Source organism: Notothenia rossii, assembly GCF_949606895.1.
Source record: "Notothenia rossii genome assembly, chromosome: 8".
Taxonomy (NCBI): Eukaryota; Metazoa; Chordata; class Actinopteri; order Perciformes; family Nototheniidae; genus Notothenia; species Notothenia rossii.
Window position 1 is genome coordinate 80,882,725 of NC_136906.1, and position 18,519 is coordinate 80,901,243.

At 40.1% G+C, this 18,519-nt stretch overlaps 2 protein-coding genes across 3 annotated transcripts in view; one reads left to right on the forward strand and one right to left on the reverse strand.

Moving 5' to 3' along the window:
- The first annotated feature begins 1,989 nt into the window (after window positions 1-1,989).
- LOC307016992 (heterogeneous nuclear ribonucleoprotein Q-like) overlaps window positions 1,990-18,519 on the forward strand; it is a 144,781-nt gene continuing 128,251 nt past the window's right edge. Inside the window, exon 1 of the mRNA XM_079646408.1 lies at window positions 1,990-1,993. The gene's annotated coding sequence lies outside the window, so the exon portion shown is untranslated. The remainder of the gene's footprint in view (window positions 1,994-18,519) is intronic.
- The window catches only part of LOC307016986 (collagen alpha-1(XII) chain-like), a 32,437-nt gene continuing 15,917 nt past the window's right edge, over window positions 2,000-18,519 (reverse strand). The window contains exons 9-11 of one of the 2 annotated variants that reach the window (XM_079646400.1): window positions 5,744-5,880; window positions 4,622-4,647; window positions 2,000-2,798 (exon numbers count right to left, since the gene is read on the reverse strand). In XM_079646400.1, the coding sequence (XP_079502526.1) occupies window positions 2,777-2,798; window positions 4,622-4,647; window positions 5,744-5,880 (185 nt within the window). In that variant the 3' untranslated portion in view covers window positions 2,000-2,776. Of the gene's footprint in view, window positions 2,799-2,912; window positions 3,271-4,517; window positions 4,648-5,743; window positions 5,881-18,519 lie in introns of those variants that run through there. The other variant, XM_079646399.1, reaches the window with a different exon arrangement.

An 18,519-nucleotide genomic window follows, 5' to 3' on the forward strand; every position in this document is an offset into this window, starting at 1 on the left:
AAGCTTTTAGTCTACTAACCCATCATCCAAGGTTAGTATAAGTACAAAATATGTTTTGGACGGACACTATCATTTACAGTTTTTTAATATGTTCAATCTGAATTTCCTTTAAAATAAAATAAAATCTATATTGATTCTGACTCTTCTACATCCAACTCACAGGTTTATAATTACTTTGAGAAAAAAGATTATTAATTTAACCCTTTTAGAAGGGAAGATATGGTCCTTTGTTCTGGGAATGTCCTTTTCGAGCCTGAGACCTGAAAAACAGGCTCAGGGCTAAACTGGTTAACAAAAGGAGGCTGTAAGAAAACACAGCTATACTAGAGAACAACAGTCAACGTAATGCTAAGCTAATCTAGACACCTCTAATCATAACAACACTACTAAATACAGACCACACGAGTTAACCACTGTTAACCGATTTGTACACAGTCGAAGAGCACGTAGCGAGAGGCGTCTGTTCACACAACAGAGCCTCCCATCTGATCGCTGTCCACAGGCTTTGTAGTCTTCTCCGGAAGGTGTGCGCCGGATGTGCACTGGGATTGGAGCGCGTCGGGCCCGGCAGGCTCCAATCACAATCTTCGGAGGCGGACCAGGAGATGGGTGGCCAATGACGTCAGGGCAACCGCACAGCTCATTTACATAGAACACAGGCAAAACAGAGTTAACAGGACAGGAAAGACGGCAGCCGTAACAATTGCGTTTAGTATAAACTTTTTTTCACATTAAAATATAACGCACTTTAGTTTGTCATACATACTCACTGCCCTAAGTGTTTTTTATGTTTTTTAGGGGTATTGAAAACCTCTGAGAAGCCCCAGAGGAAGTATTGTCCTGTACTACGAGTTCAACCAGGTTATCAACAAAGACTTCAGAGGTTTATAAGGACTGTGGACACCCTAGATAGAATAGAATTGGAGGATGAAACCCTCTTTAAAGTAAATACAAAATCAAAAAGGAAATATATAAGCATAATACAAAAATAATAATATTTAGCTTTAAAAAAGTATTTACACCAAATGTAAATATAGCTATACAATTAACATTAAAAGCTAATCAAACAGGACAATGAGTACATGGCAAAGCTACAGTGTATTGTATTTCAAGAGGTTTAGTCAGCTTTGTTATACCTACGGTGTTCCCGGTCAAAAATGACCCCCATAGGAAATGAATGGGCAACCCTAGATTATGTTCATCCATCAGATACACACCCACAACCATGTTCACTTTGGGAGAGAATTTGAGTCTATTCTTTGTATATTACTGCAGTTATTCGTGTAGACCAGTAGTCTGAGACATTTTTCACAGCTTTAAAGGGTGTTATATAACATTTGGTGATGATTAATGTAAGAGTCCAATTTGACTGGGAACACCAAAGTAAAGGGGAGAAACCAACACCACATACAAATGTGTTCATATTCCTTTAACACTTATAGTCATTTAGTAACAAAACAAATTAAGTGTATTCATTATTTACAGCTTCGAAAAATGTAGTAGTATAACCAGTAGAAGAAGTGTGAAGTGATCTTATCCTGAATCCGTGTATCTACGGTAAACGGAAGAGCGTCTGAGAGGCCTTTTAGCTTTTTAGCTGTTTACAGCATTCCACTATTGTTCTTCTTTTCTTTAATCATCTTCTTATTATTATTAGTGTGAATGCTGTTTAACTTTGATCTCTGCACACTGGTGTTTGATAACGTTGTCACCATGGTAACCTTTGATCTGGGCTCACACACAGGTGTTATGATTAGGTGCTGAGCACAGAAACAAACACTGACTAACGGACTGGAGTTTAAAGTCTGTCTCAGCCTATTCTTTTCTGTCTGATGGAGACTTCATACAGACTTCAACACGTTCCACATATTTTATACATTATATTCTGCTTTTCAAAGCGTTTTAACTTTCTTTTCCCTTCTTAATAAACATTCTTTCATTACTACAGATGTAGCACCTCATTTCGGACGCCCCTATCGTGGTGGGGCCGTGACTCGCTGAAAGGAAAACCCCCCGCATGACTTGATACGCCCACTTGATAAATTATAATGAAACCAGCTGCAATGGATCATGGATCCACCAGGGGGAGCAGTGATCAAAAAGCTGCCACTCTCGAACTCATATGAAATAAACAGCTGATAGATTTATCTGATATCTGTATTGTCATACTGATATTCTGTACAAACTGTGAAGTCCACTGAGACACATGTAACATTTGTGATATTGGGCTGTATAAATAAACATTGATTGATTGATATAGCGGACCTTTATTAAGATCCATATGTCACGGATGGGATCATTTTCTGTGCTAAGTAAGAGACACGTAATCATTTACAAAACATCCGCCATGTTTTTATTTAACAAAATCATGTTGTGTAATCCACGTTGGTGTACTACAACTATACAAAAACCATCAGTTTGTTTTTTCATCAGGAAATGCAGCCCGGCTCAAACAAACTATTTTTAATCATCATCCTCACGATCATTTAATGTGTCATATGTTCGCCGAATTCACATGAAAGCACTAACAAATATGAATGTGTTGTAGTCAACTTCATTCAAACTTTATTAACGTGCCTATAAACTCAGTAATTCACTAAAAAGAGTTTTATTTTTAATGGAGCCTCGTCATCTCACCACGGGCAAACAAGAATATTTACTATAATATTATACTATTGTTAATAGTTTACTGCATAATTGATGTTCAATATTACTGCTATAACAATCACACATTGAGTTCATTGTTGTTATTAAAATCTCGGCAGCTCTCAGGTGATCAGCTGATCAGCGGGGGCCGTGTCTGACTCTCTTTGTTTACACACCTAATGGCCAATCAGCAACAGCTCTCCCTCCCCCCCTGTGATCTCCCCCCCCCTGTGATCTCCCACCCTCCCTGTGATCTCCCCCCCTCCTGTGATCTCTCTTCTCCAGCAGTAACGTTTAACTGTAGGTTTGTGTTTGCATATTTATGCTGTCACAGTTCCTGTTGTTTCTATCGCGCATTGCCGGTATGAAAGGGTCTGTGCCGGAAATATCAAACATAGTGAAAAACAATGAACAAGACTTAACGTATTAATAATAATTAATTATATTTATTCCGATTTTTGACTTTGTTTAGAGCAGTGATCTTCTCTTCCTCTCTGCAGCAGAGAGCTGAGCGCTGTCAGACCGGACCATGGCTGTAAGGCAGAGGGGTGTCTCTAGTTCCCCCTCGACGCATAGACTGATCCTTTTTTTTGTCCATGTCCGATTGGCTTAGAGCTTTCGCGCCTGCAAACATTTTTAAACAAACATTGACCATGTACCGTTCACCAAATGACATCTCCCTTAAATCAACGCAGGGCTGTGACTCTCTTTGTTTCAAAAAGTTGTTCTCCAGCAGGGGTCTGAAAGGGTCTCTGGAAATATCAAACATTTAATTAAAGTTTTAAAAACAGTGACAGGGTCCGAACTCAGAGGTGGAAGAAGTATTCTGATTATTTACTAGGTAAAAATACGTATTAGAAGGAAATGCCCTGCATTCAAAATTGTCAATTGCCCAAGTGAAAAGTATTATCACCTGAAAGTCAAATGAATCATTATGTTATTAATATTAAATACATATAAGTATTTTTACAACTTGTATTTAGAAATACTCTGTTGTACTTATTGATGCATAAATGTGTTCATCCATTCAATGTGGCATCGGCTATAATGGGGTTCATGTATGTCTGTAATACATTATAATATATGATATGATAATTTAATTTGAATTGTATTCATTTCTTATTTCATAGTTTCTCATTATTATTATTTGTATCGCTGATCTTATTTTAGATTGTATTAATCTGTGTGAATCTGTGCTGTCCTGTTTTTCACTCTCACCCTGTTGCTGTTTGAACTACTGATTAATAAAGGTCCATCTTATCTTATCTTCATGTATGAGTTGATTTACTTCGATCTACTGTACTGTGTAAAAACACCACAACAATATTACAAAAGATATACTGCATATTAAAGCAAACTATTGTAAAGGTAAAAGTATGAGCATAACAAATAAAGAAGTGTAAACATTTACATTATTAATATGATTATTTAATATATAAAGACTATATATTATTGAATTACAATTAAGATAATAAGATCTAAAATATTGTATACTGAAAGTCCATGAAACTGAAGACCTAAGTTGTCTTTGTGTTTTTGTGAATGCAGCGCCATCTCATGGTTAAATCCTGAAATTGAAAATCTGGCAACGCCCTCTCAGGAAACAGTGGGAGGGCTTTACATTTCCAGTAAACGGTGCGTTTCTGATAGGGCCGTGAAGCCCGCCCAAGTTTCAGATATTACATCATATCAGCAAATCTGGATCAGCTCCGTTTTTAGAGATTTGGGTACGAAGGAAAAGAGAGAGGGTTTTATTTTCTGACGCTGCGTGAGTCTCCTGACACACCGGGGACACATGTTGATGTAGAAAAGAGATTAAAAAGTGCATTTTGCATGATAGGAGACCGTAGGTGTACTGTGTATCATCTGACCTGTGATGGCGGTGCCCAGCAGGGGGCTGATGGGACCCTCGTCGTACACGGGGGTCACGGCCACATCGTACTCCGTCTGGGAGATGAGGCCGGACAGATCCAGCGTGACGATGTTCCCGTCTACTTCAGCCTGCAGGAGACAACATGTCGTATTACATGATAAGCTATTACCTTACCTCTTATTGAGATGTCTTTGCTTTCAGTGAAAAAGAGCCTTCTCTCAAAGGCTGCCGGTTTGACACCAAACACCACCAAGGTTTGAAGTCTAAGCATTACTGTACGTTTTATTTCCCTTCTCTCTTAGTCCTTGTGTGTGTTGTGTTCTGTGTGTACGTAAAGACTCAGTGTTTGAAAGAATCGTTTCAGGGTAGAGATCCAGGGAAAAAAGATGCTCTGGTGAATAAAACGCTGAGTCACGTCTCCTCAGTTGACTTCTCCAGCTTGGTACGGTAAACAGAATGAAATCTCCCAGCAGGCATTAATCCAAAGTGAGTTTCTCTTCTTCTGTAGACACAGGAAGTCTTCATCAGTAATCCTTAGGAGGAGATGATCCGCTGCATGTCGTCCATCACAGATCATACTTATCTTCTGTTCCATCGAATAAAATCTGCTGGGATGTTCCTGCTCCGGCCATTTTTTACGTTGCATCCACGTTAACACGTCTTCTCTTTATACAGTTCACTTATCTCCAAACATTGGGTTGCGGCTTGTAGAAACACCGTGTCTTCAGTTTACGCGGGAGTCTCTCAGCGCCGTCTTCATCCAGGTCCCACTAGTAGCTTCTCTTGGCTAACAGCTTGTTCTTCTGTTACCTTGTTGCTCTAGACTGGCATTCCTGGGCCCATAACCTGTTATGCGAAGTGCGTTGCGGTGGAGATTTAATAGAACTCAGTAGTAGACAGCTTCCTTTTAGCCTTCATTAGGCATATTTATTTATCGTGGTAGGAGAGATGCGGTTGTGCTGCCGCTCAGCTCTCGGTCCAAACAACATCTACGGATAAGGTAGAGGCCACATGTAGTGCAAGGTATAGTCAGTGACGTCACGTCCTGGACGCACTGCAGACAACATTGCCCTCTGCAGGACACAATGAGCAAGGGCGCACATAATTGTACAACATTTAACAAAAACGTTCTAAAAAGACACATTTTCTAACCTCAAATCTGGTGCATTTTAAGAGTGTTTTTAACCCTGGATTCCTGATTAAACAGACGTTGGCTCAGCTCACCTCCTTCAGGTCTCCTTCGTCTGATTTGTAGGTCACGATGTATCTGCGTACGGCTCCTGGAGCGGCGTCCCAGCGGAGCTTCATGGTGCTGTGAGTCACGTCCGTGATCGTGAGGACTCCGACGGGAGGCACCGGCACTGAGGAGGAGATAAACATCAGACTGAGATACAGAGATGGGAAGTAGTGGAGTACAAATACTTAAGTACATTTTTCTGGTATCAGTACTTTACTCCACTACTTATTTTTCTGACGACTTTTTACTTTGACTTCTTACATGTTGAACACAAATACCTGTACTTTCTACTTCTTACATGTTGAACACAAATACCTGTACTTTCTACTTCTTACATGTTGAACACAAATACCTGTACTTTCTACTTCTCACATGTTGAACACAAATACCTGTACTTTCTACTTCTTACATGTTGAACACAAATACCTGTACTTTCTACTTCTTACATGTTGAACTCAAATACCTGTACTTTCTACTTCTTACATGTTGAACTCAAATACCTGTACTTTCTACTTCTTACATGTTGAACACAAATACATGTACTTTCTACTTCTTACATGTTGAACACAAATACCTGTACTTTCTACTTCTTACATGTTGAACTCAAATACCTGTACTTTCTACTTCTTACATGTTGAACTCAAATACCTGTACTTTCTACTTCTCACATGTTGAACACAAATACCTGTACTTTCTACTTCTTACATGTTGAACACAAATACCTGTACTTTCTACTTCTTACATTTTGAACTCAAATACCTGTACTTTCTACTTCTTACATGTTGAACTCAAATACCTGTACTTTCTACTTCTTACATGTTGAACACAAATACCTGTACTTTCTACTTCTTACATGTTGAACTCAAATACCTGTACTTTCTACTTCTTACATGTTGAACACAAATACCTGTACTTTCTACTTCTTACATGTTGAACACAAATACCTGTACTTTCTACTTCTTACATGTTGAACCCAAATACCTGTACTTTCTACTTCTTACATGTTGAACACAAATACCTGTACTTTCTACTTCTTACATGTTGAACACAAATACCTGTACTTTCTACTTCTTACATGTTGAACACAAATACCTGTACTTTCTACTTCTTACATGTTGAACTCAAATACCTGTACTTTCTACTTCTTACATGTTGAACTCAAATACCTGTACTTTCTACTTCTTACATGTTGAACTCAAATACCTGTACTTTCTACTTCTTACATGTTGAACACAAATACCTGTACTTTCTACTTCTTACATGTTGAACACAAATACCTGTACTTTCTACTTCTTACATTTTGAACTCAAACACCTGTACTTTATACTTCTTACATGTTGAACTCAAATACATGTACTTTCTACTTCTTACATGTTGAACACAAACACCTGTACTTTCTACTTCAGAAACAACAGTCAGAAGTGCTGAAAAAAGACTTTAAATGTCTGTTGGAAACTGTCAGCTCTCTAAATGCAGAGGTGTTCATCAGTGGCCCTCTACCGCCAGTCATAAGAGGAGTGGAGAGATTCAGCAGACTGTCTGCACTGAACACGTGGCTCTCAGCTGCCTGTCCCGACCATTCTGTCCATTTTATTGACAATTTTAACTTTTTCTGGGATCGCAGACATCTTTATAAGGCAAATGGAGTTTGCCTGAACAAGTCAGGAGTGAAATTGTTTATCTCTAACATATTCAACTGCCTGCGTCATCAATCTGTTCCCTCTGCCAAGGACAAGCGGCAAGAGGAATCAAAACAAGAGAAAGAAACAACACATCGCGCAGAAAACCCTGAAGAAGTATCACTGCACCCCCCTGAGGAATGTTCTGATTATGGGAGACCTATGACACAAATGGAGGAGTCTCCACTCCCCGTCACCCCCCCTGTCAATGCCTTTGAGGATACTCTTCATTCATCCCCCAGCTCACTCTCCGCTCACCCTTTCACCCTCGCCCTCCCCCCCCTGGAGTTCAATGACCGCATGAAGGCGATACGCAGGGTTGGCAGCATGTCCTTTACCCCCGCCCCTCAACGACGCCCACCAAAATCACCGAAGCAGAGACGCGCACCGTCTCCCCCGGCTTCATCACCATGCCTACCACAATCATCCAAACCAAAACAACACAAGGGAGATGGAAGCAGATTTCCAAACCCCCCTTCCTACAGTGTAGACCTCACCCTGCCCTCCTATGATGAGAGGAGCAGGGTGGTGGGTCCTCCCTCCCCTTCAAAGCCTGATAGGGATGTGTGTGTACAAAACGCTGCAAACTGATATTTGCTGGGTCCAGGCTCAAGGGCGTATTGCACTCTCAACTCTTTCCAGGACATGCCGGGGCCCTGCCTGCCAGTAGCTTTGATGATATCTGTGTTGATAGGTAATAGATTAAGAGGAAGCGCTCAAACGTTTGTGTGAGTTTATCAAATTTAGCAGTGACTCCATGTCAGCCACAGCTTGTTACAAAATACCTGACTGATAGTGTGTTCAACAAACTTAAACTAGCTTTATTAAATGTCAGGTCTTTGGCAGGAAAACATGTTTAACCAATGATTTTATCACTGAGCACAATCTGGGTTTCCTGTTTTTAACGGAAACTTGGATTGAACAAAATAACAGTGCAGCTGTTCTTATCGAATCAACCCCTCCCAACTTCAGTGTTATGAGTCAGGAAAGAATGCATAAGAGAGGGGGTGGAGTTGCTGTTCTGTTCAATGTTTCCCTTCAATGCAGGAAGACATCTTAGGGAACTTTGCTTCTTTTGAATATGTGGCCCTTCAGCTGAAATGCTCCTCTCGAGCTCTGTTCCTAAATATCTACAGACCACCCAAATACTGTGCAAGCTTTTTTGATGACTTTACTGAACTGCTGTCTATAGTGTGTATTGATTTTGACCGTCTAGTCATTGTTGGTGATTTTAACATCCATGTTGACAACCCCCAGGACAGAGGGGCTAAAGAACTGTTTTGTGTTCTTGATAGCTATGGACTGACTCAGCATGTGACGGAGCCCACGCACAATAAGGGGCACACTCTGGACTTAATGATCTCAAAGGGTCTGAACATCTCTAAGGTTGTGGTGACTGATGCTGCACTCTCTGACCATTCCTGTGTTTTCTTTGAGAGCTCTATTTCTGTTCACAAAAATGTTCCAAAAGAGGTAACCACAAAGCGATATTTAACTGAAAACACTTGGGAAATGTTTACTCAGAATTTTTCTTCCGCACTCGCCCCTGCTAACATCTCAGTAAATGAGCTAGTAGATCATTTTAATTCAAAAATTCAAAATGTTATAGATGCCATTGCTCCAACTAAGGTAAAGGAAGTGACTGGCAAGAAAAGATCTCCATGGAGAAAGGCCATGACCGGGAAAAAAGAGAAAAGAGAATGTCGAAAAGCTGAACGCAGGTGGCGAAAAACCAATCTCCAGGTTCACTTTGAAATCTATAAAGAGAGACTTGGCCTTTATAATTTGGACTTGAAAAACGCACGACAGTCTTTCTTCTCTGACATCATTACCTGACCTAACTAACCCCCCAGTGTCAGTAGTCTCTGACATTCTTTCCACCAGGGCGTGCAATGACTTTGCCTTCTTCACTGACAAAATTCAGAAAATCAGACAAGCAGTCAGTGCCTCTGCATCAGGTACAGCAGATGTGTTGTCTCTGTGTCCACCTAATATCAATTCAGACATCATGACACAATTCCATCAGATTAATGATAAAAACCTGGAGGACATTATTCAACTTCTGAAATCCTCCTCCTGCTGCCTTGATATTATTCCAACAGGATTTTGCAAAGATGTTTTTCATTGCATGGCCTCAGATCTACTTCACATAGTAAACAAGTCTCTTCACTCAGGTATTTTTCCACAGGCCCTGAAAACTGCAGTCATTAAACCGCTCTTAAAAAAGAATAATCTAGATGCTTCAGTAATGAACAATTACAGGCCCATATCAAACCTGCCGTTTCTAGGTAAAATCATTGAAAAAGTTGTTTTTCAACAGTTGAGTAACTTCTTGCATTTAAATAACTGTTTGGATGTGTTCCAGTCAGGATTTCGTCCAAACCACAGCACTGAGACTGCTCCTGTAAAGGCCTTCAATGACATCCACTTAAACACAGACAGTGGCAGAACTTCAGTGTTAGTATTATTAGATCTCAGTGCTGCGTTTGACACTGTTGACCACAACATATTACTAGACCGACTGGAAAACTGGGCGGGACTTTTGGAAACAGTTCTACATTGGTTTGAATCCTACTTAAAGGACAGAAGCAACTTTGTTTCTATAGGTAAATACACATCTGAGTTGACAAATATGACATGTGGGGTTCCTCAAGGCTCCATCTTGGGGCCTCTTATCTTTAACATCTACATGCTACCACTGGCTCAGATAATGAAGAACAACAAAATAAGTTACCATAGCTATGCAGATGACACACATTTACGTAACAATTTCACCAGGAGACTATGCTCCAATTCAAACACTGAGTAAGTGCATTGAACAAATCAATGACTGGATGTTTCAGAACTTTCTCCAATTAAACAAAGATTAAACTGAGGTAATGGTTTTTGGAGCCAAGGCAGAACGTATAAAAGTTAGCGCTGAGCTTCAGTCTGCAATGTTCAAAACAACAGATAGAGCCAGAAATCTAGGTGTAGTCATGGACTCTGACCTGAGTTTCAACAGTCACATTAAATCAGTTACTAAATCAGCCTACTATCACCTAAAGAACATATCTAGGATTAAAAGACTAATGTCACAGCAGGATCTGGAAAAACTTGTCCATGCTTTTATCTTCAGTAGACTGGACTACTGTAATGGTGTCTTCACAGGTCTCACTAAAACATCTATTAGAAAGCTGCAGCTGATTCAGAACACCGCTGCTGCGTGAGTCCTCTCTAACACTAAGAGAGTGGATCACATCACTCCTGTTCTGAAGTCTTTACTCTGGTTCCTCACTGACACTAAGAAAGTGGATCACATCACTCCTGTTCTGAAGTCTTTACTCTGGTTCCTCTCTAACACTAAGAGAGTGGATCACATCACTCGTGTTCTGAAGTCTTTACTCTGGTTCCTCTCTAACACTAAGAAAGTGGATCACATCACTCCTGTTCTGAAGTCTTTACTCTGGTTCCTCTCTGACACTAAGAAAGTGGATCACTCCTGTTCTGAAGTCTTTACTCTGGTTCCTCACTAACACTAAGAAAGTGGATCACATCACTCCTGTTCTGAAGTCTTTACTCTGGTTCCTGTGTGTCAAAGAATAGATTTCAAAATACTGCTGCTGTTTATAAAGCACTGAATGATTTAGGCCCAAAATACATTTCTGACCTCCTGCTAAATGATGAACCATCCAGATCTCTCAGGTCTTCAGGGACTGGTCAGCTTTCTGTCCCCAGAGTCAGAACTAAACCTGGAGAAGCAGCATTCAGTTGTATGCTCCAAATATCTGGAACAAACTCCCAGAAACCTGCAGGTCCGCTGCAACGAAGACTACTTTTAAATCCAGGCTGAAGACTTTTCTTTTTGTCGCTGCTTTTAATTGAACTATTCATATCTTAGACTGCACTGTAACTTTTATCCATGTAATTTTTCTTTTAATGTTTATTTGATTAACTTTTCTTTTTAATAACTGTTTTTAAATACCATTTTCTTAATGTCCTTCATTTTTTGTAAAGCACTTTGAATTGCATTGTGTTGAAAAGTGCTATATAAATAAACTTGCCTTGCCTTGCCTTACTTCTTACATGTTGAACCCAAATACCTGTACTTTCTACTTCTTACATGTTGAACTCAAATACCTGTACTTTCTACTTCTTACATGTTGAACTCAAATACCTGTACTTTCTACTTCTTACATGTTGAACTCAAATACCTGTACTTTCTACTTCTCACATGTTGAACACAAATACCTGTACTTTCTACTTCTTACATGTTGAACACAAATACCTGTACTTTCTACTTCTTACATGTTGAACTCAAATACCTGTACTTTCTACTTCTTACATGTTGAACACAAATACCTGTACTTTCTACTTCTCACATGTTGAACTCAAATACCTGTACTTTCTACTTCTTACATGTTGAACTCAAATACCTGTACTTTCTACTTCTTACATGTTGAACTCAAATACCTGTACTTTCTACTTCTTACATGTTGAACACAAATACCTGTACTTTCTACTTCTTACATGTTGAACTCAAATACCTGTACTTTCTACTTCTCACATGTTGAACTCAAATACCTGTACTTTCTCCTTCTTACATGTTGAACACAAATACGTGTACTTTCTACTTCTTACATGTTGAACCCAAATACCTGTACTTTCTACTTCTTACATGTTGAACCCAAATACCTGTACTTTCTACTTCTTACATGTTGAACTCAAATACCTGTACTTTCTACTTCTTACATGTTGAACTCAAATACCTGTACTTTCTACTTCTTACATGTTGAACTCAAATACCTGTACTTTCTACTTCTCACATGTTGAACACAAATACCTGTACTTTCTACTTCTTACATGTTGAACACAAATACCTGTACTTTCTACTTCTTACATGTTGAACTCAAATACCTGTACTTTCTACTTCTTACATGTTGAACACAAATACCTGTACTTTCTACTTCTCACATGTTGAACTCAAATACCTGTACTTTCTACTTCTTACATGTTGAACTCAAATACCTGTACTTTCTACTTCTTACATGTTGAACTCAAATACCTGTACTTTCTACTTCTTACATGTTGAACACAAATACCTGTACTTTCTACTTCTTACATGTTGAACTCAAATACCTGTACTTTCTACTTCTCACATGTTGAACTCAAATACCTGTACTTTCTCCTTCTTACATGTTGAACACAAATACGTGTACTTTCTACTTCTTACATGTTGAACCCAAATACCTGTACTTTCTACTTCTTACATGTTGAACACAAATACCTGTACTTTCTACTTCTTACATGTTGAACTCAAATACCTGTACTTTCTACTTCTTACATGTTGAACTCAAATACCTGTACTTTCTACTTCTTACATGTTGAACTCAAATACCTGTACTTTCTACTTCTCACATGTTGAACACAAATACCTGTACTTTCTACTTCTTACATGTTGAACTCAAATACCTGTACTTTCTACTTCTTACATGTTGAACTCAAATACCTGTACTTTCTACTTCTTACATGTTGAACTCAAATACCTGTACTTTCTACTTCTTACATATTGAACTCAAATACCTGTACTTTCTACTTCTTACATGTTGAACTCAAATACCTGTACTTTCTACTTCTTACATGTTGAACACAAATACCTGTCCTTTCTACTTCTCTCATTTTCCAAACAGGCTGGTTCCTTTAGTCTGAATGTGTGTTTGGTGGCGTGATCATTATTATTTAGAGTCATTGCGTGCCTATTGATTTGAACACGATCCGTGTATCCATCATTTCCTGGTCTTCTCTAAAGAAGAGGGACCAATGGAAACGTTGTCATGTTGCCGTTGTTCAGCATGGAAACATTCATTAGCTAACAATGACATTATTGTTCTATTAATATAAAGGGAGGTCAGGTACTCTTTAAAACAGCTGCTAGTTATGGGTACTTTTTACTGAAGTACATTTCAAAGCCTCTTTACTTTGACTTGAGTAAAGAAGTTTAGTCAGTACTTCTACTTTCACCAGAGTATTTTTAAACATGAGTATCTGTACTTCTACTTGAGTGAAGGATGTGTGTACTTTTGCCATCTCTTCTGAAATATAATATCACACTCGTTCCCTCCATCACTGTCTGAGTATGTTTGAAGAAGCCAGGACTTTCTGAAGAGCTGAAAAACAGACTTTGTTTTTTAAAGTGTTTTTTCTGTTTTTTAACTGCATCTGTTTTCTATCTATGAGCTCCGAATCCAAAAACTCCAGGAAGAGGGAGAAGTGATCCAGAGCTTATAAAATATCTGCTGACATAGAAATACAAGTCAGATGAATTCTGGTAAACTTCTTAGATCCCAATAAAAGGAAGTTGCATTTTTAAAAGATCTTGAAAACATCTCGTCGTGGACATACCATGGGAGTTAATCTCTGATAAAAAGACTTGCTAAAAACTCTTAATTAGCACTGATTGCTTGACTAACTATTTCATAAAACCAACAGAATTAATCATATTAATAGCAATATATATCAATATTATGACTAAGTAAGTGATATTTTAAGAGATTAAGTAGTAGTATATCTTCTTTGACTGAAATGTGAGTATATGTTAGTAATATTGCCATGTTTGTGTATCTTAGAGAAACTGAGCTCTTACAATGAAAAGATATTTAAAAAAAAGTTAGTTTTATTTTCATTTTCATTTATTTTATTGTTGGGATGTTTTCAATACATTTTGAGAGAAATACTGCCAACATAATTGTTTTCAATACAGAAGCTAACGTTCATTTTCAGGGTTATTTGAGTGTTTTTTAGCTGGCCGGCTCTGATGTGATTGGTCAACCGCTTAGTGATGTCCCGCCCCTTAGCCTATCACGTACAATGTGTTGGAGCGCTAGCCAATAGGAGCGTGAGTGTTGCATAGTGATGTCACTATGTTCAGGAAGTAAACAAAAGAGTCCAATTGAGGCATTTTTGCATTTCTGGGGTCAGGATACAGGGATTTTAACCTTTGCAGACCATTTACATGCACTAAAACCTATATAACACACTACAGGAGAGGGAAGACCCACAAGATCTGGATTTAAGTGGATTTTGGACTTTTTGAAGTTGTCTTATTAACAGGGGTGCACACAACTTTCTCAGTGAGGTACTCAGATGAGTACCTGGAGTCAGTGTTTGGTACTCCAACTTCTGGCTCATCTCAAAGTTCCCATGAAGCCCTCTGTATCGCGAATGACAACGGGGGGGGGGGGGGGGGGGGGTATGAACATTGTGATCAGCTGTTTTAGCGCAGTGCTGCTGTACAGACCGACGTTAACAGCAGCCCTGTCTGTGCACACGGAAACCGACTCTGTCCGGTGACCTAACCGCCTTCTGGAAAAGCTTCACAAGTACGTCGGTACGCAAATGCGCTTTGTGACACAAGTGACGGTACGCATTTCAGATTACGCACATAACCTGCAGTTATGTGCACCCCTGCTTATTAAACCAGTACACATGCAGCAACCTATTTTAAAGGTCTCCTATCATACTGTTTTTCATCAATATATCACAGGTCTCAGATATATACAGAACCTGTCTCTGATTGGCTGAAACACCAAACAAATCATTGCAGCATTACCCATAATCCCCTCTGTTTCAGCCCTGTTTCCAAAGTGCTGATTCTCTGTCTGTTACTTTAGATGAAAATAAGGAGCCCCTCCCCACGCCCCTCTGAGAGAGATTTGGTTACAAAGAACTCAATGGAGCTCTAGAGGAGATTCAGGTGATAAGGGGGGGGGGGGGGGGTTACCTTGGTTGCTGATTGGCTAATGGTTACACAAGACAAAACATCGTTATGACATCATAAAGTGGCCAGAATCTGATCAGCTCATTTTCAGACAGGTTTTTATAGAAATGGATCAAAAAGAGAGAGAATCTTTGTTCCTGAAACTTTCAGAGTCTCTTTCCACAGAGGGGACACATGTTGATGTAGAAGAGACATGGAGAAGAGGGGACACATGTTGATGTAGAAGAGACATGGAGAAGAGGGGACACATGTTGATGTAGAAGAGACATGAAGAAGAGGGGACACATGCTGATGTAGAAGAGACATGGAGAAGAGGGGACACATGTTGATGTAGAAGAGACATGAAGAAGAGGGGACACATGCTGATGTAGAAGAGACATGGAGAAGAGGGGACACATGTTGATGTAGAAGAGACATGGAGAAGAGGGGACACATGTTGATGTAGAAGAGACATGAAGAAGAGGGGACACATGTTGATGTAGAAGAGACATGAAGAAGAGGGGACACATGTTGATGTAAAAGAGACATGAAGAAGAGGGGACACATGTTGATGTAGAGGAGACATGAAGAAGAGGGGACACATATTGATGTGGAAGAGACATGAAGAAGAGGGGACACATGTTGATGTAGAAGAGACATGAAGAAGAGGGGACACATGTTGATGTAGAAGAGACATGAAGAAGAGGGGACACATGTTGATGTAGAAGAGACATGAAGAAGAGGGGACACATGCTGATGTAGAAGAGACATGAAGAAGAGGGGACACATGTTGATGTAGAAGAGACATGGAGAAGAGGGGACACATGCTGATGTAGAAGAGACATGAAGAAGAGGGGACACATGTTGATGTAGAAGAGACATGGAGAAGAGGGGACACATGCTGATGTAGAAGAGACATGGAGAAGAGGGGACACATGCTGATGTAGAAGAGACATGAAGAAGAGGGGACACATGTTGATGTAGAAGAGACATGAAGAAGAGGGGACACATGTTGATGTAGAAGAGACATGGAGAAGAGGGGACACATGTTGATGTAGAAGAGACATGGAGAAGAGGGGACACATGTTGATGTAGAAGAGACATGAAGAAGAGGGGACACATGTTGATGTAGAAGAGACATGAAGAAGAGGGGACACATGTTGATGTAGAAGAGACATGGAGAAGAGGGGACACATGTTGATGTAGAAGAGACATGGAGAAGAGGGGACACATGTTGATGTAGAAGAGACATGAAGAAGAGGGGACACATGTTGATGTAGAAGAGACATGAAGAAGAGGGGACACATGTTGATGTAGAAGAGACATGAAGAAGAGGGGACACATGTTGATGTAGAAGAGACATGTAGAAGAGGGGACACATGTTGATGTAGAGGAGACATGAAGAAGAGGGGACACATATTGATGTGGAAGAGACATGAAGAAGAGGGACACATGTTGATGTAGAAGAGACATGAAGAAGAGGGGACACATGTTGATGTAGAAGAGACATGGAGAAGAGGGGACACATGTTGATGTAGAAGAGACATGAAGAAGAGGGGACACATGTTGATGTAGAAGAGACATGGAGAAGAGGGGACACATGTTGATGTAGAAGAGACATGAAGAAGAGGGGACACATGTTGATGTAGAAGAGACATGAAGAAGAGGGGACACATGTTGATGTAGAAGAGACATGAAGAAGAGGGGACACATGTTGATGTAGAAGAGACATGAAGAAGAGGGGACACATGTTGATGTAGAAGAGACATGAAGAAGAGGGGACACATGTTGATGTAGAAGAGACATGTAGAAGAGGGGACACATGTTGATGTAGAGGAGACATGAAGAAGAGGGGACACATGTTGATGTGGAAGAGACATGAAGAAGAGGGGACACATGTTGATGTAGAAGAGACATGGAGAAGAGGGGACACATGTTGATGTAGAAGAGACATGAAGAAGAGGGGACACATGTTGATGTAGAAGAGACATGGAGAAGAGGGGACACATGTTGATGTAGAAGAGACATGAAGAAGAGGGGACACATGTTGATGTAGAAGAGACATGAAGAAGAGGGGACACATGTTGATGTAGAAGAGACATGAAGAAGAGGGGACACATGTTGATGTAGAAGATACATGAAGAAGAGGGGACACATGTTGATGTAGAAGAGACATGAAGAAGAGGGGACACATGTTGATGTAGAAGATACATGAAGAAGAGGGGACACATGTTGATGGAGAAGAGACATGGAGAAGAGGGGACACATGTTGATGTAGAAGAGACATGAAGAAGAGGGGACACATGTTGATGTAGAAGAGACATGAAGAAGAGGGGACACATGTTGATGTAGAAGAGACATGAAGAAGAGGGGACACATGTTGATGTAGAAGAGACATGAAGAAGAGGGGACACATGTTGATGTAGAAGAGACATGAAGAAGAGGGGACACATGTTGATGTAGAAGAGACATGAAGAAGAGGGGACACATGTTGATGTAGAAGAGACATGGAGAAGAGGGGACACATGTTGATGTAGAAGAGACATGAAGAAGAGGGGACACATGTTGATGTAGAAGAGACATGGAGAAGAGGGGACACATGTTGATGTAGAAGAGACATGAAGAAGAGGGGACACATGTTGATGTAGAAGAGACATGAAGAAGAGTGGACACATGTTGATGTAGAAGAGACATGGAGAAGAGGGGACACATGTTGATGTAGAAGAGACATGAAGAAGAGTGGACACATGTTGATGTAGAAGAGACATGAAGAAGAGGGGACACATGTTGATGTAGAAGAGACATGAAGAAGAGGGGACACATGCTGATGTAGAAGAGACATGGAGAAGAGGGGACACATGTTGATGTAGAAGAGACACGAAGAAGAGGGGACACATGTTGATGTAGAAGAGACATGAAGAAGAGGGGACACATGTTGATGTAGAAGAGACATGAAGAAGAGGGGACACATGTTGATGTAGAAGAGACATGTAGAAGAGGGGACACATGTTGATGTAGAAGAGACATGAAGAAGAGGGGACACATGTTGATGTAGAAGAGACATGAAGAAGAGGGGACACATGTTGATGTAGAAGAGATATGAAGAAGAGGGGACACATGCTGATGTAGAAGAGACATGAAGAAGAGGGGACACATGTTGATGTAGAAGAGACATGGAGAAGAGGGGACACATGCTGATGTAGAAGAGACATGAAGAAGAGGGGACACATGTTGATGTAGAAGAGACATGGAGAAGAGGGGACACATGTTGATGTAGAAGAGACATGGAGAAGAGGGGACACATGTTGATGTAGAAGAGACATGAAGAAGAGGGGACACATGTTGATGT